Consider the following 25,841-nt stretch of genomic DNA (forward strand, 5'->3'; position numbering starts at 1 on the left):
TCTCCATCCTCTTCCTCAGATCCTGGAAAATTCACAGGATATGCATATCCACAGAACATAAAGCTGGTTTTAAAATGCATTTTATCTGATACCATTATTGTGGATGATATTGTGGACACATCTAAATAAAGTGCACTAATTTATATCTGCCAATGGAAAAAACCTTCGAACTTTATTTAGGGGGAAAAATCTGCTTCTTTGTTTCCTTGCATCTGTTCCTGGTAAATAATCAGGCAATGATTGTTCATGGGATAAGGACACTTGTCAGCTCATCTGCATTCTAAGGAGTCTGTTAAGATTGTAGAACTTTATAGTCACACTCAGGAAGGGTTAATTTTCCTCATGGTTCTCTAAGTTATGCTTGATCATGCAGGTCTGAGTGGCACTGCAAATACTGTCATGTGCAGGACATTTTAGCACTTGCTTTCAAGTAATCTGAAAGGTTCTACATTTCTTTAAAGACTCAAGAGTCAACCCTTTGGTGTTCAGATATTTTTACTCTGAAAGATAAAAAGAAATCTTGATTTTTTTCATTTTCTATAAAAGACAAATCATCAAACCATAAGCCTATTTAACCTCAGGACATATTTACACTTTTGGAATATAAAGGAGGGTTTGGAGGTTTTGTTGTTCCAGGATGCCTTCTGGTCTTAATTTTCAACATCATCTTTTCAGTAGCTTCTTTCAAGGTGTGACGAGGAACCATGAATAATTTCCTCTGTTTTCACCATCTGTGCTACCTTCTGCCTCTCCTCCATCTGATGACAGACTATCTCAGCTTCATCAGATCTTTTTATATGCTAATATGAACCAGAGTCTTTAATTTTGCTGTCCATGGCTACGGTGTTCAGTAATTTTTATTTTTTATTTTTTGTCTTCACATCAAATTTCAGGTTTCTTTGTACAGTAGTTTCTTTAAGCACCTGGTGGTACTTCACAAAACCGAGATCCATTGAACTAATTTATCTGCATAGACCCTTTACTCTCAAGCAAAAAATACAATGGTGATTCATCCTAGATTTGCAAGAGAAGGTATTTATGATTAAAATTCAAATTCAGGAAAGTAGTCTCACTTCTGTAATTTTCCAGTATAGGAAGGGGACAATTATTTTATTCTCATCCTTGAATTTATTTGGACTTTCAGAAAAAATGCAGATTACTTTTGTTGGAACTAATTGTCCTTTAGCAGACACTTGCCACTGCTCATCTGAGATGGACCATAACTCTTTCGCTTGAGTAACTGGCTTCTAAAATAAAAGATCAGTTAGCTTCTAAATAGTAAGATTGGTTGGCCCAGGTTCTGTTAACAGCTTTTGGTTTTTAAAATTTATTTTTTTAAAATTTGTTTGTTTCAGGGACAGTAGATGAAAAGAAAGAAAAAATCACCTATTTTTAAATAGTCCCTGGAGTTCAGGGCATAAAACTGTCAGAGGTTTTTGTCTTCAGGAATCTTTTCAGGTTGTGGAAAGTTGGACAGAGTACTTAGTCATCCTCCTACTGTGAGGAGCTCCTTTCTAGTCTTTCTGGAAAAATAACCTTCAGTTTATTTTTCTTTGGTGGGGGTGGGGGGGGTGTGTTTGGGGTTTTTTCTTTTTATTATTATATCTGTCAGTAACAAATCTCAAAATAACATCTCTATCTGATCTCTGATCTGATGAAGAATTCTTTACCTTTTCTAGTCTGCTCACCCTTCCCATTTCAGTGTGAATACTGGGTGTTTCTGCCAGGATTAAGTCACCAGTGTTCCTGTGCTGTGGGAGAGATCCTTATCAAGAGCATAAAGGGCTCCACACGAGAATGCTCTGAAAAGCCTTCTGTTTCTTCTCTCTTGGCTGAGTGTCCAGATACTTTCTGTTGGAGCTGAAGAAGCTCAACCATCCCATTGTCTGCTCCACATAGCAGCATTACCTTGGTGCACCAGCCACGCATGTTCAATTTACTGTTCTCAGGGGTTCTCTAGGTTGAATTAAATTGTTTCCAGTGTGGAAGACCAGCAGAAACAAAAAGAAAGGAAGAAGAAAAAGAAACAAATGATCAGGGCTAGGACTGCAGGATAGAACCTCAATGGAGTTTACAGCATTGCCATTCATATTCATGTCTTGTCAGATTGTAACGTCATTTGGAGAGCAGGTGAAATCCACACTCAGGACTGTCACTGCCACTGTCACTTTTCTGGATAGAGTGAAGTCCTATAGCTTTCCCTCTTCCCAAGCAATTCTATTTTAACTAGGGAATGTAGTTTTATGTAGCCTCCCATTCCTAGACCATTCTTTCATGACCAGGATGGTAAGAGGCAGTGATTTTGTCTTCACAGGATCAAGCCAGGACCATGTTAGTAGCCAAGCAATGCTATCTGTAAAGACTGCTAAACAGGATGATGACTTATGACATGTCTGCAGTGGAACTTGCCCAGAGTGGTGCAATTCATTAGAACTTTGGCAACCCTTGAGAGTCTCCACTGCAGATAGTTGTGAAGCTCTTCTCTGCTGAAAGTAGAGCCAACAGGCTCTGAGCTGATATTCAGCAAGAGTTATTGCATCACACAAGAATCTGGGGGTTGCTGCTGAGCTTCTAAGATTGATCTGTCAGTCTTAAAATGAGGACTCTGACACCTCTTTCCAGGTTGCTGAGAGTAATGCACGGAGATGTTTAAATATACATTTAAAAATGAAGAAAAAAATATTCATAGGTTGCATCGAAGGGCAAGTCTTTCTGAGAACTCTGAGTTCTGTAGCGGAGCCAGTGAGATGACACAGCACCTGTATCTGAAGTATGTGTGAGGATGTGGTGTGAACACACGCCGTGGGTAGTGCAAAGGTTGAAAATTCCTATCTGCCTGGGAACATGTGCAATTACAATATAAATATGTAAATGAACAACACTTCTAAGAAAGTAAATCACTGCTAAATTAGAGAGATTTCAGGAAAAAAAATTACTGAGTATAGTCATTAAAATCTTCCATGTTGGAGCAATGTAGTACTGAAATGTATTCAATGCAGATATCTTAGAATTATCTGGATTTGAAAATTCTGAAGAAAATATCTTCAAAATTCATTCATGTTTATCTGTTGTAAGACCTTCTTTTTAATGCTTTCTGAAAAGAAACAAGCAGAGCAGAAAAAAATCGAAGATAAATTGACTCCACATAACTGTTTGGCTTGTATATTTTTCTTCTTTCCAATTATCTTATGAAGCTAAATTATTTCTGCAATACTAAGAAATCAATAATTATTAAAAACAAACAAACAACAACTTCTGAGATCAGAAATGGGAGGTTCTGAATGCTTGGACTTGTCTAGCATACCAAGAGTTTTTTGTCCAGACAGTAACTTAAACATACTTATTTTTCTTTCCCTCATAAGCATACTTATTTTTCCTTCCTGACTTGGCTGCCTCAAGTCAGTACAGCCAAGCTGTGCTTTCTGTTGAAATTTCGGATCCAGTTAAAACAATTTTAAACCATGATCAGTTTTCACGGAGAAACGGAGAGACAGCTGTATCATGGAGATACAGCTACTAGAAGATAGGAGTATCTGGAATCATATTCAAGGCAAAAAGTGAGGGCCTGGGGAACTATCTTTACTTTGACATCTGGAAGAACTTGATTTATCAAGCTTTTATTATTCATCAGGTGTTTAAAGGGCAAGTTTGAAAGTTAATATTAAGTGTTCAGGAATGACCCTTATCAAATTGCTCCTATTTCCTCCTGTGTCTGAGTAACCAACCTGCAGAAGATGGATACAGCAGATGTGATGTTTGACTGCAGTAAGACTTTTATCATTGAAACTTAAGCAAACCATGCAAAGGAGTGAAAGCAGACTGCTGGAAAAGGTAAACCTGGAGTGATCATCAGTTATCTCAAAGTAGGGTCATGTGGGGGTCTGTTCTGTTCTGCCATTCTTGGTTAGTACTTCAATTAGCAATCTTATTGGTAGCATCTCAGAGTTTGCTATTGTCTGAACCTTCCATATGTCAAAGGACAGAATTATTGATACACAGAAGACTTTAAATTAATTAATTAAAATTTGTTTCAAACATCAGCTGTCACTGTGTTCAGCACTGATGGGATTCCCAAAGGAAAACCAGGCAAACTATATGACTTTCTGGGAAATTCACTGAGGAAGTAGGCCTCAATGTAAATACTCACGAAAAAGAAAAAGTTGCCAAATTCCCCCTTGGTCCATGAATAAAAGTTCAAATACAAAAAAGGTCCCACTTTGAAATAGAAAGAGCCAGGCAACAGAAAGCTGGGTGGGGGCAAAGATAACAATACCCCAGACCATTCCAGTTGTATGGGATACAGTGGCTGTCAGTTCAGATGCAGGAGCAAACCAGTATATTTTGCATATCAGATTAATAGCTCCTTGTTCATGCACTTGATGGGCAGACGTCCAATCACAAGTACAGCTTCTGTATTTTGCACAGTGACCTCATGCCCAGCCTATTGTCATGTTGGGTGTTAGCATTCATGTTATCAATGTTATGGATAATTAAATGTATGGATCTTGGAAGAATTCAAGTACTTGACATAAAATCATGTTACCTGATTTGCATTTGGGCCAAAGAAACTGCTTTTACTTCACCCTAAGATTAGTGGCTGCCCAGTGGCTCATTTTTCTTAGTGATACAAACAAACCCAGGGCTTGAACCTACATTAATGCTTCCAACAGGGTAAGGACCATCCTTTGGCCTGTTGCAGTGGAATCTTTCCTGTTGATATTGATACTGATGCTCTGTAAAACATGATGCTACTCTGGCAGGGCTTCTGGGCCATGTAACTCCCAAGTCCTGGCTGGCAATTGTTTGAGTCTGTGGCAGGTACAATTTCACATGATAAATGACCAATTTTAGTGCCCAAGATACTCCTATTGATAGCATTACAAAGGTAGCCCAGCATGAGACATGCTAGTTCATAAGAATTCCTGAGAGGGAGAATGCTATTCCCCATTTTTACCGATGGATAGAAACATGAAGGAGTGAAAAGACTTGCAGAGGTCACATACAAACTCTCTGGGAAATTAGGGCTAAGAGCTATGTCTTATAGTCCCAGTTCAAAGTCTTAACCACAAGATGGTATTTCCCCCCCACATCAGTGAAGCCCTATTTCATCACCTTCAACAGCTGATAAATTACTGGTTTGAGCTGCTTAGATGCCAGAACTTTGAAGGGAAAGGTATGAAGTTTTTGTGGCTTATAAGTGTTTTCATGGACACCTTAAATCATTCACCAACTCTATAAGAATCTAATGGAATTAATTTTCTTTCCTGACTTGTAATTAAGTGCTTAAGAAAGCTGTGGAAACCATCAGTTGATCAAAAAATTAAAAGTGCATTTCAGCAGTAGTTCAGAGACTAAGAGAGATAGTAAACTAGTACTTTTAAAACTTAAAATTTTTACATTTATAAAGCTTTTTTTTTTTTTTTCCCCTCCAGAAAACAGAAGAATGTCTATAAAGATCTCTACAGCAAAACATTCAGTTTCTTAGAGGCATCTCTCTCTGAAGATCTTTTTGGAAGTGTGTTTCTTTTGAGACCTTTTTCTGTGATGATTATATCAAATTGCTACACTGTTACCTTACATTTACCCTTAGATCCCATATGACACTGTCTCAAAGATAAGGACAGATATCCAGAAATTGATTGTGTCACGCAGTAATTCCAAGTATACCTCCACTGAAGCCCTTAGGCATTTGTTTTTGGGTATGTCTGTGTTTCAGTCTGATGCCTTTAGGTCAGCTCATGTAGATGATGAGTCTGACTGAACTTAAAAAGCTGTTTGAAGCATCAGGAGCAGCCAGGTTGCAAAGATTTAGGTGTCAGTAGAGCCTTGTGTATCTTCCATGACTGTCTTCTACACTGAAGTCTGTACTGGACTATCTTTGGTGTTGGTACCCAACTTAAGAGAATGAAAGTTTGCTTAGGTCTTGCACACATACTGCAGTCATGCTTCCTACTTGTACTACAGAGGTACAGTTTTTCAGGATTGGAAAAATGCTGGATCACCAGGACAACATCTTCTCCCTCTCTAACCTGTGAGTTACTGCATGAATTAATGCCCTCAAAAATAGCACTTTTTTTTTTTGAGCTGTTTTTCCTTTGTAAGACTGAAACTTTTATATCAAAAGAACCTGCTGTTACTGTCTTAGTGAATGATTTTCATTGGAAAATCTGGTAGATGGAGAAATTTAGATCACTGAACTCTTGGTTTTAGTGTCAGCCCACTTTTCCTCTGTTATTTTTTCTAAACTCTGTTCACCATGTCTATTATTTTTAACATAATCATAGTTCTTTTTATTCTTTGCTGCATATAGTTCTGAAGGAGAAACCTCCACTTTTTATTCGTAATGTAAACAATATTTAAAAATGCTCCTTGTTACTTATTTACATATGTATTGGTAACCCCCATAAATCATATGTGAGGTCATAAATATTAAAATTACACAGGATTTAATAAGAAATAACACTATCTAATAAACCCCAACATGGAATCTAAAACAAAAAACGTTCTCAAAGCTGACCTACTTTTTTGTTCTCCCTGCTTTTAGCGAATTACATGCTTCCTATGATAATATTTTGTTGTTACTGTATGCTTGGCAGGAATTGTGTTACAATTGTGTGTGAAGGTGATTAATTCATAATTTTCCTAGCAATTGTACCTGCAAAAGAAAGTTTTAAAGAAATATTTTTATGGCTAATTTTCTTATTTTTCCCTAGAACATGTTAAATTTAGCCTGTTATAGGAGGTACAGTTATCAAGGGCTAAAATATTTTATTTTCCATAGGTTATATAGTGTATAGTGTAAATAATTTCCACAATGGAAAAAAAAAATAAAAATAATTTATATTCTGATTGAGATGCAAGGCCAGCTGAAAGTGGCATTTATGTTTGTAAATACTGTGGAATTAGAAGAGAGATTTTTAGCTCTTTCTTAAAACTCTTCAGAGAGGCTGAAGAATAAATCCATCCACTCCCTTCCTGAGTTCATGAGACAAATAAGTTTTACGTACTTTTGTTCTAATAGCTCTGCTTTTTTTCTTGTAGAATTTGTGACTGCATTCATTTTTTACATTGCAAATATAATTTCTTCTGTTCTGCCTCTTTCTTACATAGACACTAGTTTTTTACCCCATTCATTTTGTTTTCCATGTTTTCATTACCTGTGATTCTTTGCAGAAAACATACTTTTCTTCCCTTCCCCTGGCAGAATTATTTTCTTCAGAATTTTCTTGTCTGTGTGTACATGATATCACTTATTCTTTTTGTTCTGCATATACCTCTTTTCTCATTCTTCCACTTGTAGTCACATTGATTTGTGTCAGGGTTGATACGATATGTTACATCATATTTTTCAGTGGAAGACTAATAAATCCTAAGTACCTGCTTTACTTTCTCACTTGGATGCCTGGCTTCTGAGTTTCTTTTTCTATTTGTAAAATTTTGGTTATTTTTAGGCTCATAACTAACAAATCTGCTTCCTTCCAGGACTGCCATAGTCTAGGAAGTTTCTGCCTTTGGGATCTCAGCTGAAGTGCTCCCTTTCCCCTTAGAAATACTGTTCAGACACCTTCCTTTTATACTTTTTGAAAATACTGCTTACCTCAAAGGCCTGTAAAATAGAAGTAAAAATAATAGTAATTATTCAAAGGTGCCAAAAAACAACATACCATTAAATATTAGTGACACTCTGTGTCAGATATTCAGATTAAGAGAATTGTTTTCATGCTGTCAATTAACTGCTAATTGCATGTTGGATGTGGAGTGTACATAACACACAGATTTTATGAATATGTTTACTACAGGGGTCCAAACTTATACCCTTTTTAACTCTAAGCATAGCTTCTTCTTAATTAAACTTTTAAACTTAGATGCATGAATTAAAGTAATTCAGTCAAAAAATTATATCTCCAAGGAGCTCTTAAAATTTGAATGATTGAGGAATAAGATTTACAGTGGAATTTAGAATTTAATTTTATAAGTATTGTGATGACTTAATACTTACAGGATGAGGTCAAACCAACACTTCCAGCTTTTTCTGGAGTGGTAAGTGCAGCGATGTGATAATGAGAGCAAAATGGGAATTAGTAAAGATTAGTAAAAAATATGTCCGTGTGTGTAGCACCTTCATATCCTCTGGATGGAAATATCTATGTGCTGTAAACCAGCTTTATAACCAGAGCTAGACTGAGATTTTAGATTTGGCATGTGAGTTACGAAGCATTCTAATTGTTACATCTTTTGATAAGTACTAATGGAAGATTTACTTAATACATTTTACACAAAGTTTTTTAACTCAAAGCAAACCCCTAGCAGTGGCACTGTGTTCTCATCTACTTAAGGGGAGAAATACAAAAGCACTAGGAAGATACTTTTCCAAGAAGTTGTGAAATGTAGCTATGTGCTTGACCAGTCTTCCTGAAACAGCCTGCCCATCACTTCATACCTGTATATTTACTCATATAGATACTGAATCTGAACTTTAAAAAAAAAAAAAATCCTAACGTTCATATTCTTGTTTTTATTTTTGGTTTTAGGTGATTTTTTGTTTGTTTCTGTTTTGTTTGGGGTTTTGTTTGTTTTGTTTTTTGTGGGGTTTTTTGTTTTGTTTACTCTTATTCTTGAAGCAAACGTCTTCCACCGTTAATGAATGGAAAATAAGAATCTCTAATAGTTAGCTTCCTGCATGACGAGGTCCCTGAGAAACATTTCCTCCCAGTTCCACTGAGGTAAGTCTGTGTGTCTTTCTGATGCTGTGTGAGACTGTCTTTTTTTGAGGCATGAATTTGTTACAGCTGGGTGTGAAGCTACTGGTCTGAGCAAAGCAGAATTCTCAGCAGCATCGGCTGTTGAGCACCAGATCTTTTCTATTCTCTGCTCTCTACATTGGTTTACAGCAGACTTTATCACATTCCTTCTCTTCAAGTACTGCACAGATTTCTTAAAGGTCACAAAGAGCTTGTGGATAGGCAATAAGGTTGTGTCTTGGTTTGAAAAGCCAGGTGTTTGCTAAGGAAGACAGGAGCCTCTTTTGAAATGGAAAATGCAAACTCCCTCCCTCTGAATTATTATAATTTTGAAATTAAGGGGCACTTAGCCAAAGATATGGGAGTAGGAATAACAGTTCCTTATTAGTATGTATAAATAAGAATAAAAGAAACCCCTCAACTTAATGGGAAAATTAAAATAAAGTGCAGTACTACAAGAAAACACTGAGAGAGTCAGGATCTGACACCCTGTTGGTCAGGGTGTTGGTAGCAATCTGATTAAGTGGTGGCTGCAGTCCTTCTGCAGTGACAGATGTGGTTCTGCTGAAGCAGTGATCATGTAGAAGGATGTAGTTTTCCTCTGCAGTTCCAGTGGTGTAGATGGGTCTGGTCTTCCTCTGGGAATCCAGCAGAGAAAGGCTGCCTGTGGTGTTCTGAGTCATTGATTATACCCAGGAATGCTTGGCTCCTCCCCCTGGGTGGAGCATCTCACAATGGGATGATGTAATTTTATCAGCCGTACAGTGAGACTCAATGGCCCTTTAACAGAAGATATCCCTCTGGAGTTATGAGGGATGGGTCATGCAAGAGATAAAGACCACTGCCCCACCTGTTTTAACAGGTGGTAATAGAATTCATACTTTTGGTTACATTTTGCATTGCAACCTAAGACAGGTTGACAGAAAATGTGGCTGAAGGATGCTGTTAGAGGTTTTCTAAGACACTGAACTTCCCTGGGGTGCTGTTATCCAATACAGCCAACCCAGCACAGCTCTGTGGGGTGCCTGAGTGAGAGGGTCCGTCTGGGATGGAAGTTGGGCTCTTTACTCCAGGCGAAAGAAACTTGCACATGACTGAAAACACAACTCAAACTTCAACCTCATCATTTTTTAAAGGCCAGGAACAGTGCTTTGATCTTTTACAGTCTAATATACAGGAGATGCTCAGTCTTACATTACTACTGTCCTCCCTTTTTCTTCCTGCCTCTCTCTCCCCCTTCAGAGCACTACATCTCTTCTCAGGACAAGAGAAAAATAAGGTGGCAGGTGTAACTCAAACAGGATATGCAAGTTCTGTGTTGAGAAACAGCGCATCAGAGCGAACCTCCGCACCAAAAATACGAGGAGCTGTTCTAGGAGCATGTGAGACGATGAGAGTACATGGAGGAAGTACCACCCAAAGCTGATCTTGCACTCTTCCATCAGCATCAGATACTGCAGCTGTTAGCAAGAGGTGGGCTTCAGTGAGGCAATACTGCTGGTCTGGTGTCTGCTCAGATGCAAGATAGTAAATATCCAAATAATTTGTTCTTGTACAAATGAAAGAGAAGTTCAGCAGGTTTACAGTCCAGTTCTTCAAAAGAGGGGAAAAAAACAAAAATAAAACAACCCACAAACAACTGTGTGTAAGCTTTTGCAGTTCATCAGTAGTAAAGCTTAAGAGCTGTTTCAGGTTGTTTGTTTTAAGGAGAAATACCTGATCTATACATAAAACTGTTAGTCACAGGGTGTAATTTGTGGTGATACTTACTAGAAATTATAAAACCTTACTCTTTTTGGCAAGTGAAGCAGTTAGTTTAATTGATTCAAATCTGGATGGGCCTTGTTGCTTCACATAATATCATTTTATCTACCCATTCATTGTGTTTTTGTGAAATAGCAAGTAACATGCTGCTAGGGCAGCTAACAGCAGTAAGTCCACTGCAGCGCTTCCTGTGCAATTTTTCTCAGTTTGGTCTTATTTATAGTTCTTGCCCAGTGCAGTGACCACCCTTTTAAAATATTTTTTTTTCAAGACAAGCAATCAATTGAAATATAAATTCCTCTCAGTTATCATGAGTGACTCCAAAAGTAATAGCATCTGTTTGTTTCATCTTTTGTTTTCTCCTTTAATTTACTTCAGCTTGTGGTTCACACGAACAGTGGCTGTTGCAATATCAGCTTGTTTTATTGAAATACTGTTTGCATTTGGCTCCTACACTTCAGGACTTCATGGCAGTTCTAGAGAGGAGTATGGTAATGTGGGTAAATCAAATTTGATTTCAAAGAGTCAACATTTTCATTTATCTGCAAAATTGGAAAATACTTTTGCAAAACAGCAATTTTACAGAGTACATTTGTGAAAACCTTTTTCTGAACAAAATTTAATGCCAGTGTTTTATTTTGCCATGCAACAGTTGCATTCTGCCATCCCTCTTTACAGCTTCCAGTAAAAGCTGCGTAAATCATTTCTTGTAAGAAAGCAAGGGCAGTGGTAAACACAGGAAGACATTCTTACTCACAGCTAATTCTCATTAGCAAATCATAATTTTATCTCTTTCCCATATCGCATGAATTGATCCAGGCTGCAAAGTGTTCGACAGAAGAATCCTTAACACACACTGGACTGTTTAGAGAACGTTTTTTACCTTCCAGAGTCAAATACAAATTAGTTCTACCAAATGGTGCTTTTCTCATTGCGTTACGACCAAAGTATTTGGTGTTTGAAAGCAGATTTCTCCGCAGGTTTTTACAAGCCGTGTCCCTGCCGGGGCAGGAGCCCGCGTTGGAGGCGATGCTGCGGAGCGGGGCCGGGAGCGCGGTGCTTGCGCGGCCGGCCCGGAGGGTGGCACTGGCCCTCCACGCACCGCCCGCCGCCGAGCCCGAAGGTAAGCCCTGCCCCTGCTCCGAGGCAGCGCCCTCGGTCATGTTTTTGTCAAAATATTGGCACCGGTTCTGCAAGTGGCTCCCGAATGGTTTCGGTGCGATAGACACAATGCTGTTTGCCCGGGGGTGAGTAAACAAACCCCAGCCTGCTCTCTGCGTTTCCCTTACCTGGAATGGGCTGCAGGGACTCCTACCGCCCGTGGGTGTGAGCCTGCCGATTGCTGACCGGGATAAGATCGGGAGCTGGGCCATGTGCTATTAAGGGTGATAAACAAGAAAAGCCAGGTTTGGAAACCTCTCTTCCAGATGACAGAATCCTCTTGTATCTCTGTTTCCTCCCGCCCCGCCGTGTGGAATTGTCTATAGGTGCATTTGCAACTTTCATGCATAGCCTACTCAAAAACAAATTGCAGAGTTTAAAAATGATTGTCACCGAAACTATTTTGCTATCACATACTTGACTGCCGGTCGTCTTGATCTATTGTGTTCAGCTACTCATCTAACAGGACTATGGACAACAGCTGTGTACAGAGACAGTAAATGGGCCAGGGAAGGTGGTGAAAATGTCTCAGATTTTTCTGATGTGTTCTGGAGGGACAATGACAATGGTATAGAATAAAGAAATACCACACCTTCAAGGAAACTTAAGAGAATTAATGTTAAGGCTTTGGGCACTCTGCTTTGACCTTGCTGTTTATCTCTGAATGACAAAATCTGAAGAACAAAACCAAAGAGTGAATCGCTAAGGGAGGACCTATTTTAAGCCCCCAGTTCTGATTGTAGGATTGCATTGTCAAGTCAAGGAATTAGTTAATTTTGAAAGAGGAAAAATGTTTTCCTTTCTTAATTTACATTTTTAAAAACATGTTTGTTTGTTTTCCTGCTCAGCTCCCCACGCCTTGTAAATTGTGAATTTCTCTTTTGGCTATGCATGATAAGAAAATCGTTTTCATTCTACAAGTGTGTTAATCATCCTGTAGCTTAAAAATATCGAAGTGTAAACACCGTAGTTTCTAAAGGCACTGACTTAAAATAATTACACTCATCTGACCGTTGCAGCTCTTTCATTTTATAAAATGAACTGTGGGTTTAAAGTGACTTACTGTTGTTTCACCCCAAAATGAGCAGCAGGGTGAAAAATTAAGTTTTGACGGTGAAATTTGGTGGCGTATAATATCAGTATCAGTAATACTCCGCTGGAGTATTACTGATGTGGAAGATCTCTATACTCTGATTACAGCCCCGAATGTGCTGCTGTTAAGAGTTGGGTAAAATATACAGGGAAAAGAGTATTTTAGGGACTGTGGCGGGCTGATGTGCGGCAGTGAAGTATTTCAGCAAGGGGCTGTCAGGGTTAAACGCTGATTGCACGAAGCTGGAACAAGCCCTGCGCTCCGGGCGCTGACAGTAGCGAGGTTTGGCCACAGGAGGCACAGCCGGCGTGCGCTGCACGGAGCTTTCCCCAATCCCTGCGGGGCTGGGCTCGGGGAGATGCAGATCAGCTCTGGGCCGTGTCCTTCTCTCCCCACCCCCCGGCCCGTCCCAGCTTTTGCTAACCCTTCTTGTCTTCTGATTGCATTGATCCTCTGAGAGGGCGCGCTTCTGCTTGGGCAGGGCACGGTCAGTATTAAGAAGAGATCAGAGCTGGCTTTCTCCCAGCCTACGTGAATGGATTTGGTGTCAAGGGCAAGGAAAGGCAGCTGCTGCTGCCCCAGAGCACCACCCAGCCACCTGTTCGCTAGGGAAAGTGTTACTGGCCCCAGGTGAGGCTCCGGCCTTTCACACTAAGAGTCCCCAGAGCACAGAAACCCTAAACTCGCTCCCTCGGGCCCAAAGAGCAGCGCCTGTCAGAGCTGTACCTACCCCTAAGCATCAGCCAAGTTTCTTTCTTTCAGCTTACAAGTGACTCTCTTAAATTCCCAAGTAGGACCCACAATTTAACTTCTCATTTCGGGGAAGTTTATGTGTGCGCTTAAATTAGAATGTCATCTGATAAGGCACAGTTCCCACATCCACTGTCTTATGACAGCTACACATACTTAATGAACAGTGGCTCCTTAGGGTACAGTAAGTGTCCCTGGAATAATAAGGGATATTGCATCGCTTCTGAGGGCAAAAGAGAAAGAAGAAATAAACCGTTTCTGGCTTTCAGGAATTTAGACTCTTATTTCAAACTTAATTTAATTCTTATGGAGAGAGTCCCTGTAGGAGCAGCCAAAGTTTAATCAGTAACACAACAGCGATTTAACTCAATTCTCAGTATCTTAGTCATATGGAGAAGCTGCTGCAAGTGATTAGAAAGCCCATTTCATTGAAATATTGCATGGAAGCATGAAAATTCCAGTGAGGAAAGGCAACAGTCACTTCATCATTCTAGAGCCCATGTTAACGCATCAGCAACTCTCACATTCAAAGCCTTTTTAGAGAAATTTAATAGTTGGGGCACTAATAACCACCCACAACCCTTAATTCCAAGTGATTATTCTAAGCACAAATTAACAGATCTGGGCCATTACTACCCCGAACTGAATCATTCAGAGGGGTGGGAGGAAAGAAAAAAGGCGATACTCCATGGGAATGCCTCAGGATTAACTGCTTTTGTACATTTCCAAGCACTTTTGTCAATAGCATCCCTCGTGTAATAAATTCCTTTTCTAGTTCCTTTCACACTGTTTACAGGCAGATGACTTAGAAGATTGCAATATACACTTAAATAAGATTTTCCAAGTTACAAGAATTACACACATCAGGTAATTTTATTCTTTATAGTCTCTACATATTTGAATTTTTACTTGATAAATTCATAACAATGTATAAGTATTAAAAAAACAACAACAAAACCACAAATCAAAGCCAGCAAACAGTTGGTCCTCAAAGAATAAAGTAAGCAATCAGTTCAATAAACACACTTGATTTATTTTGTATAAAAAGGGTTAAGTTTACAACTAAACTTTTATAAAAAGTTTAGCATGATTAAGTACATCATTACACTTTTTGCAGAAATGTATATTTCTGCCACTATACAAGAAAACTCTAATTAAAGAGTTCACAAGGTTTCACTCATATATATATATTTATATATAAATATATACACAGTATTCAGTCCTAGGTTTGTGTCAAAAAGGTAATTTCTGACCACACACTTTCCTAAAAAACTGAACACTGGATCCTTCTGGTACTCACGCTCCACCTTTGGAAAAAAAGGCAAAGTCTGCTTTAAAATGGGCAACTCCTTGTGAGATTTTTGTTTCGCTCCCCACGCTGGGAATAGTATATAAAGGAAGCCTTCCAACTAGGGAAAGGGTATTTAAGAGTCTCTTCATAAATAACTAGGTTCAGTCCAAGTTGAAAAATCGGGTGGGGATAAAGATCAATCTTGATTTTTTTTCTTCTTTATTCATTTTAAAAGGTCCTTTTACTTGAATGTGGATTTCCCCCTCCAGATACAGCTGAAAAATAAATTCAGCACTTAAAAAAAAAAAAAAATCCTGTAGACATTTTCTTGTGCAAAAGAAAAAAAAAAAAATCTCATCAGTGGAACACCTGCAAGAGATTGAAAAGAGGCATATTTAGGAGAATGCTAACAGGGCAGAGATCCGGACAGACTGGCGCCAGAGAGGAAGCCACAGTTTGAACATTTAACCAAACACTCAGAGATTGGGCAAACCCTGGCGTCCAGATGCAACACATACACGCTCACACACTCGCTCTCAAGAGCACAAATTGAACATAAAAATAACATACACTCCAGGGAAAGGCTAAGAAGAGGATTCTCAGTCCAATCTTTATTTAGATCTCTGTAAACGCAGTGTTCTGAGGCGCCAGTCTGCCTCTTAGAGCAATTATTTGATTAAAAGCAGTCACTTATTTAACTGATAGCGCAGACAATCCCACATCACAGAATTCAAGGAATTGTGCCAAGATTCTCAACTTAATCAGTCACTTTGGCCCAGGAAGTTAAGGCTCCAAGAACAGATAAGAATTTGCATTAAACAGCGAGAAGGATCAGAGGAGCCTGTGCTGCTGGGTGAACCTTAGCGACACACACACTTAGGACCTGAAGACTCAGTTGTTATTAGTCTCATTTCTTACTGATTACAAAGGCATCTCCCAATCAACTTTTAGGACCTATTTTTAGCACTTGCCATCACGCCTCCCATTCCCCGGGGAGGCAGTTTTTACCCGAAGTTTAGGAAAAAAGGTGCGCTGCACTCACCGTTTGATTCAGCCACAAAGTGCTTTGCTGTCACTTGACATGAGCTCTGAGGGGAACTCGGACGCCTGCGAGAGAACAAGAGCAGGGTAAGGGCGAGGTGGCCGAGCACTCACCGGGAGGCGGTAGCAGATTGTCCGGGCTCCCGCAGCGCTCCCACCGTGGCGCGTCCGCGTCCAGCCCCGCCGCGGGCGAGGGAGCGCGCGGCGGCCGCTGTCACCCGCCACCCGCGCTGGGGACACCGCCAAGGCCGCCCGAGCTCCCCGAGCCGGGCTCAGCGGCGAGCCGGGCGCGGGGGAGGCACTTACCTGTAGCGAAAGGATGCTGATATCTGTGTTGAGGGTGGTCAGAGGAGTTCTGGAGGAAGGGTTCTGCCCGGGTCTCTGGTGGTGCAGGCTGACGATGCTGGGGTGCGAGTCCAAGGCGATCTGCAGGTCCAGGATGTAGTCGATGACGTGCTGCAAGATTTCCATCTTGCTCACTTTCTTGTTCTGCGGGATGCTGGGCACCAGCTCCTTCAGCTTGGAGTAGCAATCGTTCATGTTGTACAGCAGGCTCATGGGGTCATCCACGGGGGTCTTGCTCCGGGAGATGCCCAGGTTGTGCTCCGAGAGGCCGGTTTTCCTGACGGACCGCACCGGGCTGAAGGCTTTCATGCTGGCAGGCGGACGGAGAGCGCGATTCCGGCGGGCGGGTGGGCTGGAGCCTGCGGAGCGCTGTGCTGCCGCTCTGGCGCTGCCGGAGCTCGCACTGAGGGCTGGCGCTGCGCTGCCGCTCTTATACGAGGGCCGCCGCCGGGCCCGGCCCGCGCTCGCTGCCATTGGCGGCCGCCGGCACGTCCATCACCGCGGGGCGCCCTCACTGGTGGGGCCTTCCGCCCGGGCGGCCAATGGCGGCGGGGGGCGTGGCCGCGCGCACAGCTGAGGGAGTAAATAGTGCGCGGGGCCGCGCGGGGCCCGGGGCGGCAGCGTCGTGCTCCCGCTGGGCCCTCAGCTGTCCCGCCGGGCCCTCAGCGTTCCCCGCGGCCCTCAGCGGTCCCTCCGTGCTTCCTCTCCCTCGCCGTCCGTCCTCCGCTGCACCCCGACCTCTGCGCGGGCTCGCACCGGTGTGCGGGGCTGGCGGCGCCGCGCCAGGAGCGCGGTGCGGGATGCGCAGGTCCCGCTGCAGCGAGGGCTGGAGAGGGCTGAACCTTCCCCAGGTCACCGGGAATTGAAGCATCCCGGCGGTGCTGGCATGTCCCCACTTAGTACACGGCAGCGAAAGTCAGTGGGTGGATTTGCAGCCAGCGCTGTAGGCTGCGGCTATAAGTAGGAATTAAATAAATCAAGATTAAAGATAAAATAATCCTATAAACCTCACTGCAACTTTCTGTCCTGGTGAGAATGGGACATTGAGCACCCCATCAGCCAGGCAGGCGTCACTCGTAGCGCCCCGCTTCCTGAGAACAGGGCTACTTCAGATGATGCTATTAATTGGAGATCATTAAGCAAATCTGCATATTGGAAGTGCATTTACATGTATTACCCTTGAAAGGCTGCTCATCTGCGCCCTATCAGTGCTCGTGACACAGTACTGCCATTAATTATGCATAGATTGTTTCTGGTGACAAATGCAAATGCTTACTACACGCTGTACTTTTAGCAGCTTTTGGTTGCAGCCAATGAAACATCTTCCAGAAACATTCCAGAGGAAAAAGTTTTCGGGGTTTTTCTGGTTTGTTTTGTTGAGCTGGAGAAGTGATTTTTATTTATTTATTTTTTTAAAAGTTTAGTTTCACTGTATTTTCCTATGTTTTGCTTATGCTACCGGCTGCGTAACAAACGAACACAGGTTCCACTTTCCACACACTACCTAAGGAAAGTTCAACTTACAAAAGCGTGAAAGTATATACACAACTAATATAAATGAAATTCTGCACAAATCGCAGCAATTCTCTAATTGTAAAACTACACAGATGCTTAAAGCGCGTCAGTGTTCATTGCAAACAAAACCGTAGTAAACGCATACATCCATAAAATGAGTGAGGATTGTGCTGCCAATCATAAATATTAAAAGCAGACAAATGCTGGATTTATCTGCGCGGTTGTTGCATAGCTACACGAAGGGGGTCGGGGCTGTGAGAGAGGAACATTATGGACACTTGGAGACAAAGCTGCGAAGAGCCACATCAGGTTTTTTTTCCAATTAACGTAGCATTCCTGAGGTGGTGGTTGGCTATTCTTTTACCAGGGCACTTTGGCGACTGTCACACCAGGGTGTTTGCCCCGGGGCTGTTCTCCGGAGGGGACTGGAGGCGGTGCCGAGACTGACAGGAACACAATTCAGCGCGTTTGGAAACGCGAAGGGTGAAAGTGAATCTCGACATTCAATCTGATGGAAAGACAAGTACACTGTTCAAGTGCAGTTACAGAGAGTAAATAATAATAAAAAACACTTTGCCAATTAACGACTCACTTATAATCACAATTTAGGTAGACTTCAACCCTTACATCTCTAAGATACCAATTGGTGGTGGTACTTGACCTACGGCCACAGGTTTTGGTCCTGCAACATGCTTGCGTTTCTGTCTAATGAAGGCACCAGTGGAAGAAATGTTGAGTGGTTTTGGTGTAATAATAGCCAACGCAAGTATGTTCATACTTCTCCCATCACTGCTTGTCGTTCTTGGATAGCGCAGCAGCACCGGCCGGGCGCTGCAGAGGACCCACTATTACTGCTTTCGGTTTTCCACACCAAGAGCTTGCCACGCTTTTTGGAACACCGGGAAGTTGTGTGGAGAGGCTAACCTGGCTGTTTGCTCTGTCATCAAATGACTGTCATGTGCGCTTTCTGAACGCGAACTAGAGACCGCGAACAGCCAGGCTCCGCTTCCCCCAGGAGAGCGGCTGAAGTGGCTTTTCCTAACATTTGATTCCCTCGGCTCTGGTGTTTTACCACTGAGAGCTCTGGCAGCGGCTCGCTAGCTCTGGGAGCTCCTGCTCTCTGACACGGGCCCCACGAGCGGTCCCGCTGCCCGGCGTGCCGGGGCACTGCGGCGAGGGGGGCAGCCCAACACCAGCGGCAGGGGGAGCGCTGCGAGCTGCTCCTCGGGGGCTTTGCCAGGACCCGTCCCAGGTAGCTCCGAGTTCCTCGGGAGCCGTGCGTACACCTCTTAGTTTTCAGCCGGGACGTTTCCAGCCGGTTCCCAGTCCCGAAACGCCGCCGCCGCCACTCGAAGCCACGCACAAAGCGCCGCTTTCGCCTCCGCGCCCCCGGGATCGCAAACCCGGGGCTGCACTCCCGCGGCTTCCCCCGGCCGGCGCCAGCCCGCGGCGGCGCTGGGCCCGCGGAGCGGCAACGGGAGCGCGGCCGCCCCGGGGGCGCCGTCCCCCCCCGCGCCCCCGCCCCGCCCCGCGCCCGGGGCCGGCCCGGACTGCGCGGCGCCAGCCCCGTGACATCAGCCCCTCGCCGCCGCCCCCCCCGCCCGCGCCGCCCGGGCCCGGCGGCGCCGCTCAGGCGGCTGCCATGGCGACCGGGGCTGCGCCCGCGGCGGCGGCCCGGCCCCGCTTCCCCCTCCCGGGCGCACCTGCAGCGGGGGCCGCCGCCGGACGCCTCGCCATGCCGCGGGGGGAGGACGAGGGAATGTGGGAAGGCGGGGGGGGCGCCCGCTGAAAGGAGAGAGGAAAGAGTAAAACGGGAAAAGATCGCGGATGGACGAGGGGTGAAAAAGGTGCCGGCGCCGCTCGCCCCCCGGCCCGGCTGCCCTGCGGGGCCGGGTTGCCGTGACCCAGGAGCGGGCCGCGCTTCCCAGGCTCCGATGTGGGGTAGCGAGTGGGGGGTTCGGTCCTGCCTCACCCTTTCGTCCCCGTCCCCCCCCAAAAAAAGTGTGTTTTCACCGGTTTTTTGAGGGCTGCCTATTCTTCTCAGCCCAGCCCCAGGGTCACAGTCGCTCCCCCCGGGGCGTGTGCGGGCCGAGGGGCTCCGGGCCGAATCTGCGGGGCCGCGCTGCCGCCCCCCCTGGGGACCGGCGCGATCCTCCGCGGCCCTTTCCCCTGCCTCTAATGAAATCTATCTAAAACATCCAGTAATAATGTAAATAGCTTTAATTGCCGCGTATTTAAGCCATCAAACCAGACTAAAAAAAAAAAAAAAAAAAAAAAAAAAAAAAAAAAAAATCTGTTAAAATTGGCCCGGTTCCAAGTCATTGACACCATCCAGCCTGTCCAAGCGGGGTGTCCAAATATGTTTTGATACAGGAATTTTCAATGTACCAGGTAAAATATCTCGCTAAACCCGGCCGCTTTTAACTACCCGCTCCCTTTTGTTTGCGTCACGTTTCCAATTCATTCAAAGTTGTAGAAGTTTGGGGGTTAGCTTTTTTTTTTTTTTTTTCCCCTTTCTTTCTTTCTTTCTTTTGAGCTGGAGGGAGAGTAATGCATGCGAAATATTTAGTTACAACTTCTGCGAAAGGCACCGATCTGTAACAGCATTTTCTACTTTCACAAAGGATTTTCCTGTTACTTTTGTTCCGGTCACAAAATTAAAAAAAAAAAAAAAAAAAAGGCGAAAGAAGAAGAAGAAGAAGAAGAAAAAAAACTTGGGGGAGAGATAAGGTCTGGAAAACAATCTGGAATTGCCAGGCTGTTGGTGGGAGCTCTGCGGGGCTGGCGTCAGGAAGTCTGCGCCGCCTTCTATTACTGTTGATCCAGCTTTGTGCAGCTGCACTCAGTACAATTAGCTTGTAGAAACAATCCTGCTGTAGGCAGCCTCTTCCCTTCAAAGTGCTTTTCTATACTGATCCCCTCACATCATGATGCTGGAAATCAAGTCACAAGCCGACCACTGTTTGGCCAACATCATCTGTGGGAATTCATTAACCTCCATCCCAGAGATGCAACAAGAGATTGTTTGTCCAGAACTAAACTTACAGCTTAATATGATGTAGCCCATACAGGAAAAAACCTGTGTTTCCCCCCCCCCCCCCCCCCCTTTTTTTTTTCCCTTTATTTTTCTTTTTTTTTCTTTTTTTTTTTTTTTTTTTTTTTTTTTTTTTTTTTGTCCATAACAAGAAACACATTGTGTAGCTTTTTCTTCTTCATTTTTTTTCTTTTCTTCAGGGGGTGGGGAATGTAGCTGAAACCAGGCATGAGCCGGTTCCTGCTAAAACTTTGCCATCAAACTGTTTTTTGGTTCATCGGGCTGCAGTTTCCATAGAAGCAACTTATCCCCGCGATCATCTTGTCGGGTGCACTTCGCAAGCTCATTTCCCGTCTGAGCTTGCTCCGCTGCTCTCGGATGCTGCAGCTGACACATTTCCTCCCCGTGCACTTTGCACCCACCTCATCCTTGCCCAGATGCTCGGGGTTGATTGTGCCTAAAAGGGGGTTTCAGCACACTCCGCAGCTGCCTTGGGGGAAGGGACATTTTTATTTTCTTTTTTTTTTTTTTTTTTTTTTTTTTTTAATTCTACTTTTCCCTATTTCCCACTCCTCCCCGTGCCCCCGGCCCCAGCGCTGCAGGCCCGGCTGGCAGGGGCGCGGCTGCGGCCGCTGTCCCACGCCTCGCGCGTGTGGTGCGTGCGCGACCGCAGCCGGTGACACCCGGCCGAGCGCGGCTGCTGTGCCCCCGGCTGGGGAGCGGGGCCCCGGCTGCGTGGGCAGCCCCGGAGCGGCAGCGGCAGGGTGACATCTCCCTGCTCCCGCGGCGCTCTGCGAACAGCTGTGCTGTCCGGAGCGGGACTCCTGCTTCCCGGCACCCCCGCGCTGCCCCTGGCACGGTGCTCCGCGTCCCGCTCTGCCGGCAGCGGCTCTCGGGCCGTGGGGCCACCGCAGCTCCCTCGCCGTCAGGTCCTTCACTGGGCAAGAGAATGCCCTGCCCACAGTTTCCACCCACCCCGCTCCCAACCCCTCCGGGTGCTGCTTCAAGGAAAGTATGGATACACCTTCTCTGAGACCCATTTCCAAACTCCATTATTTTCTGGGCCGTATTTTCAAATGACACATATCTGTCGACTTTTAAGATGTCTTTTCCTTTTTCCTCATTGTGCTTTTGAATAATGTTGCTTTCACACAATATCATTCTGGAACTTCATCCCCACTTTTAAGCATCCCTTATCTGCTGCTGTTAATCCCAAACCGGGATGCTTTGGAAGTATTTTGGCAAAACATAAATGTTTTTTCATTCTTTTGAGATATCTCCATTTTGGTTAGAAGTGTTGGACTATAGGAAGGGCAGGCCTTTGGATTCTGTTTTGACATGTGTATCATCTTATGATGATACACCTAAACTGCTGCTGTGCAGTAAGATGACTTTTACTCAAACCGTGTTTTCCAGCACCACCCTGCAAAGAGAGGTGTTTCCATGTGAATTGCGTGGTTTTGTCGCAACGTTTATACTGAATCCAAATTCAGATGCTTTACTTCTAATGTTTAGTTCTGTTTTGTAAGATTTCTCTTTTTTGTAAGTAGGACCAGTGCCCTGAAGGCTTTGTTACATAAACTGCTATCTGCAAAGGGCTATTGCTTACCTGATTCTACTTGAAGAAAATTGCCGTGAAATCTTTCTGAGAGCAGCATCTCTCTGGCATAGTAAGTTCTGCTGGGATAAGGTGTATTATGTCCATGTAGTAACTCTTACATTTTTTCCCAAAGCCAAAGAGATTTCTTTTAAAAAATCTTTATCTTATTAGTGCAACATCTATGTTTCAAGTAAGTTACATATTGTCCTCTCTAAGTGCTTACAGTGAACCATTTAGGAGGCTCTGTAGCTTAGCATGGTTGTGCTGAAATCTGGGACCAAGCAAGTTCACTTATTAGTGCATGGCTTATGTAGCAGATGGTTTTCATCTAGTGTAGCTTTTCTAGTGATACCTTTAAATTAATGTAGGTCTAAAATGTTGCAGATTTTGCACTCCCCACCAATTCTCTGGAAAATCTATTCAGGATAGAAAAGGGAGAAGGGGCCAGGCAGGAGATTACTGACAGTACCTCACATGCAAAAAGGAATAAACCAAGAAGTAAAAAATGGGCTTATTCTTTTGTTAATTATCTTGCTGACTGGTCCAGCTTTCCTTAGTCTCCCACTTTGGCCCAATTTTGAACTTTAGGCACAGGCCTATGGGAATAAGATCACAAAATGCTTGGCTTAATTTCACTGAAAAAAAAAAAAAAAAAAAAAAAGGAGGGATTTGGAATTGGCTTGGTGGGAGAAGATTTTGCAAATCTGTTCCATGTATGGTTTTAAGCACACACACCCCACTTTACCCCCCAAACTGTAAAATTATGAAAATTTCAAGTATAAGTGTGTTTATGTAGTATGCTCTGTGTGTTTTGTTTTTCCTTAATAATAATGTTTCATGAACATAGAGGAGAAATTGAGTCTGTAGATGGTATCTAATGTCATCTAATTGTTAGTTGATCTGGCCTTCTTGTTGTCTTCAGGCAGCTTTGTAATATTATTATTGGTGGAAAGCTTTGTAATATTAAGCAGGTAGTACTAATTTAACTTTTCCAAAGCTATTGTTATAGGTTATGTCAACATAGGACCCACAGCATTCTCAGTCCTTTTTAACTAATGTACAGAAAAAAAATTTTGAATGGTTCTGCTCAGGGATTGGGTACTGGAAGTTAAGTTTAACGAAATATGTGCACTGCATCCCAAATGCACGTGCACCCTCACGAGTCCTGTTGAACCACATGAGTTCTAGTTAAGTTTCCTAGGCTGTTAAAACTTTGCTTCTTTATTGGCCCAGAATGAGCATTATCTAGGTTAAGCTGACTTTCTTAGTGAGTGTCGCCTGCATAAACCCACCTGGGATACACAAAAGAGGTATGTGTCTAAATCTCTGGAGAGGTCTGGTCCAGGAGGTGTGTGCAGGATCATGGTTAAATGCACCCTGACAGCATGGAGCTTAGCACACAACACAGCAGCTGGAGCTGCCGGAGAGTTCAGGGGCAAAGAAGGGAAAGAACTGCTGCTTTCTCATAAGCAATTTTTCTCATGAGAGCACTTGTCCTGGAAGTAAGGGATGCAGATTCAAAGTTCTCCTCATCAGAGGTGATATAAACTCCCTCCTTCTTGCAAAGCAGCTCTAACGACCAGAGATAAGGCTAAGCTGGAGGACACCCACCCATCCTGTTCAAGCTTGCCACAGTAAAGAAATAGATGCAAATTTCAGAGGACCAGAGGCATTATAAACAAGAGGGAGCCTAACACTGTAGCTCAGGGGTAAAGGCATCTCCTGGATGGCAAGAAGCCTAACGTCTGGGCCTGTTGGCCTAGCAGACTCACCCAGTCTTGAGGGTGAGGTTCATCTCACCTTATCTTAGCTATTTAGAGGTTTTATGTCTCATCTCTCTATAGTTGGTGGGAAGAGAGAACAAGAGACACCTGCAGAGAGTGATTCATTCTGTGCCCATCTGACACTTCTCTCAGGATGGAGTGAATCTCCTCGCTGGGGGCCGTTGCTCGCCACCAGTTCTCAGCAGGAGCCAGACAACCAATTTCAGCCAGAAGCCTGACTTATAGATGCCAGGCGAGGTGGATTCTACTGTGGATGACTAATTTTTCTGATTCATCATACCCGAATTTAGTCTTTAAAATCTGGGTATGTAGTCAAAGTTAGTTGAGTTCTGTCTCTGTATCATGGTCATTCCTTCCCTTGGGAGGCTGGATGTGGATAGCTGCTTGGGATGTATTACTGAGCCTGTAGTGCCTAAAGGCCATGTGTGTCCCTAGTCTGTGCTTGTGGATCCTGGTGCCAGCTGTCTGACATGTAAGTGTGGAACTATTACATGTCATTTTATGTGTTACTTTCGAGGATGGTCTAACTGACTTGAGGCACTATGTACTGCCTCTAAGGGAGGAGCTAGATGTGTAAAATATGCATAAAAATTGTTTGAAGATATTACAAGGCTACGGTTGGGATTTTCAGAAAGCTGAAAGGCTCCGTATTTAAATAAAAGAAAGCAAAGTACTATGGAAAATAGACTAAGTGTATACCACATTTTATACATTTATATACCCAGAAAAAGATGTCTAGCTTCTAAAACTGGAGGTTGGATGCCTTAAAAATATCACCTTTAATACTAGCTCTGAAGAGATGAGCCTGTAATTTTCAGTTTCAAAAAGTTATAGTTTTGTCATTTTTGATAATGTGGAAGAGTGCTGTGGTGTACTGCAGCATAAATCCCAACCATGTACTTAATTGTTTCGTCAGAGATCAGCAAAAGGTCACCCAGCTTTTTTATCAGATTACTGGAGTGCAAGTGTTTTCTGTGCTGGTCTGAGTTTGGTGCACACATATTCTTTGCAAATGGATGATTCCAGAGAAAGACAATTTTAGTTAAAGGTCACCAAAGGCTTATTGTCCAGTCATTTTGCAAATTTTAGATTGTAGAAACAATTGTGGAAAATAAGTGTCCAGTTTGGCAAAATTACAGTAATATGTTCTCCTGATGGGTTTTTAGCTACGAATACAATTGGAGATGATGCCATCACATTGTTCATGTCAATCACTCCATAAAGCTGAATGCCTTCAACTATTCTAAAACACATGGCTGAGAAACCCTTCTACTTCTTTTATCAAAATACGGAGGATATATGTCTAAATTTGGCAACATAAAAATAATTTGGATGAAGTAAAATTAAATTATTTAAGGCCTCGAACTATTGTTTACAGCAGAGACAAGAGATATGAAAATATTAAAAGGATGCACAAGCAAAAAGAACTCATTTATACCTAGCTGAGCATCTCAGCTGTTCTCCATTGAACAATCAGAATTTGGACTTTTAGCAGTTTCTTTTTTTCCTGCCATATCGCTTTGCTTGTTTTCACTTCATTACCCATAGTTTTGTGGTCCTCATTCCCTTTCACAGGTCTCTTGGCTCTGGAGATGGGATTCACTTCACTTGATTTATGGCACATATCTGGTTGATATCTGCATCTAAGCCTGTGTTTAAAGACTCAGCTTACAGACAATTGAGAAAATTGTTGCTTCTGTGATGACTTATTTCTACCTAATA

At 43.2% G+C, this 25,841-nt stretch overlaps 1 protein-coding gene and 1 long non-coding RNA gene across 2 annotated transcripts in view; one reads left to right on the plus strand and one right to left on the minus strand.

Annotated features, from left to right (window-relative positions):
* Positions 1-11,668: 11,668 nt before the first annotated feature.
* LOC111925932 (uncharacterized) overlaps positions 11,669-25,841 on the plus strand; it is a 215,878-nt gene continuing 201,705 nt past the window's right edge. The window contains exon 1 of the long non-coding RNA XR_015282770.1: positions 11,669-11,752. This is a non-coding gene — a long non-coding RNA (uncharacterized LOC111925932). The remainder of the gene's footprint in view (positions 11,753-25,841) is intronic.
* On the minus strand, positions 14,364-16,586 carry ID2 (inhibitor of DNA binding 2). The gene is made up of 3 exons (XM_086875917.1): positions 16,148-16,586; positions 15,843-15,907; positions 14,364-15,169 (listed from the first exon to the last, which is right to left on the minus strand). Exons 1-2 carry the CDS (start codon positions 16,493-16,495, stop codon positions 15,851-15,853), a joined length of 405 nt encoding a protein of 134 aa, XP_086732043.1. The 5' UTR covers positions 16,496-16,586; the 3' UTR covers positions 14,364-15,169; positions 15,843-15,850.

This window comes from Cyanistes caeruleus, chromosome 2, assembly GCF_971803275.1.
Source record: "Cyanistes caeruleus chromosome 2, bCyaCae1.hap1.1, whole genome shotgun sequence".
NCBI lineage: Eukaryota > Metazoa > Chordata > Aves > Passeriformes > Paridae > Cyanistes > Cyanistes caeruleus.

What these genes read in the sequence shown, in the direction of transcription:
- ID2 (XM_086875917.1), bottom strand. Translation starts at nt 16,495, where the DNA reads ATGAAAGCCTTCAGCCCGGTGCGGTCCGTCAGGAAAACCGGCCTCTCG. An exon ending in TCAGCATCCTTTCGCTACAG is followed by an intron (nt 15,908 to 16,147) that starts GTAAGTGCCTCC and finishes GTTCTCTCGCAG; the next exon opens with GCGTCCGAGTTCCCCTCAGA.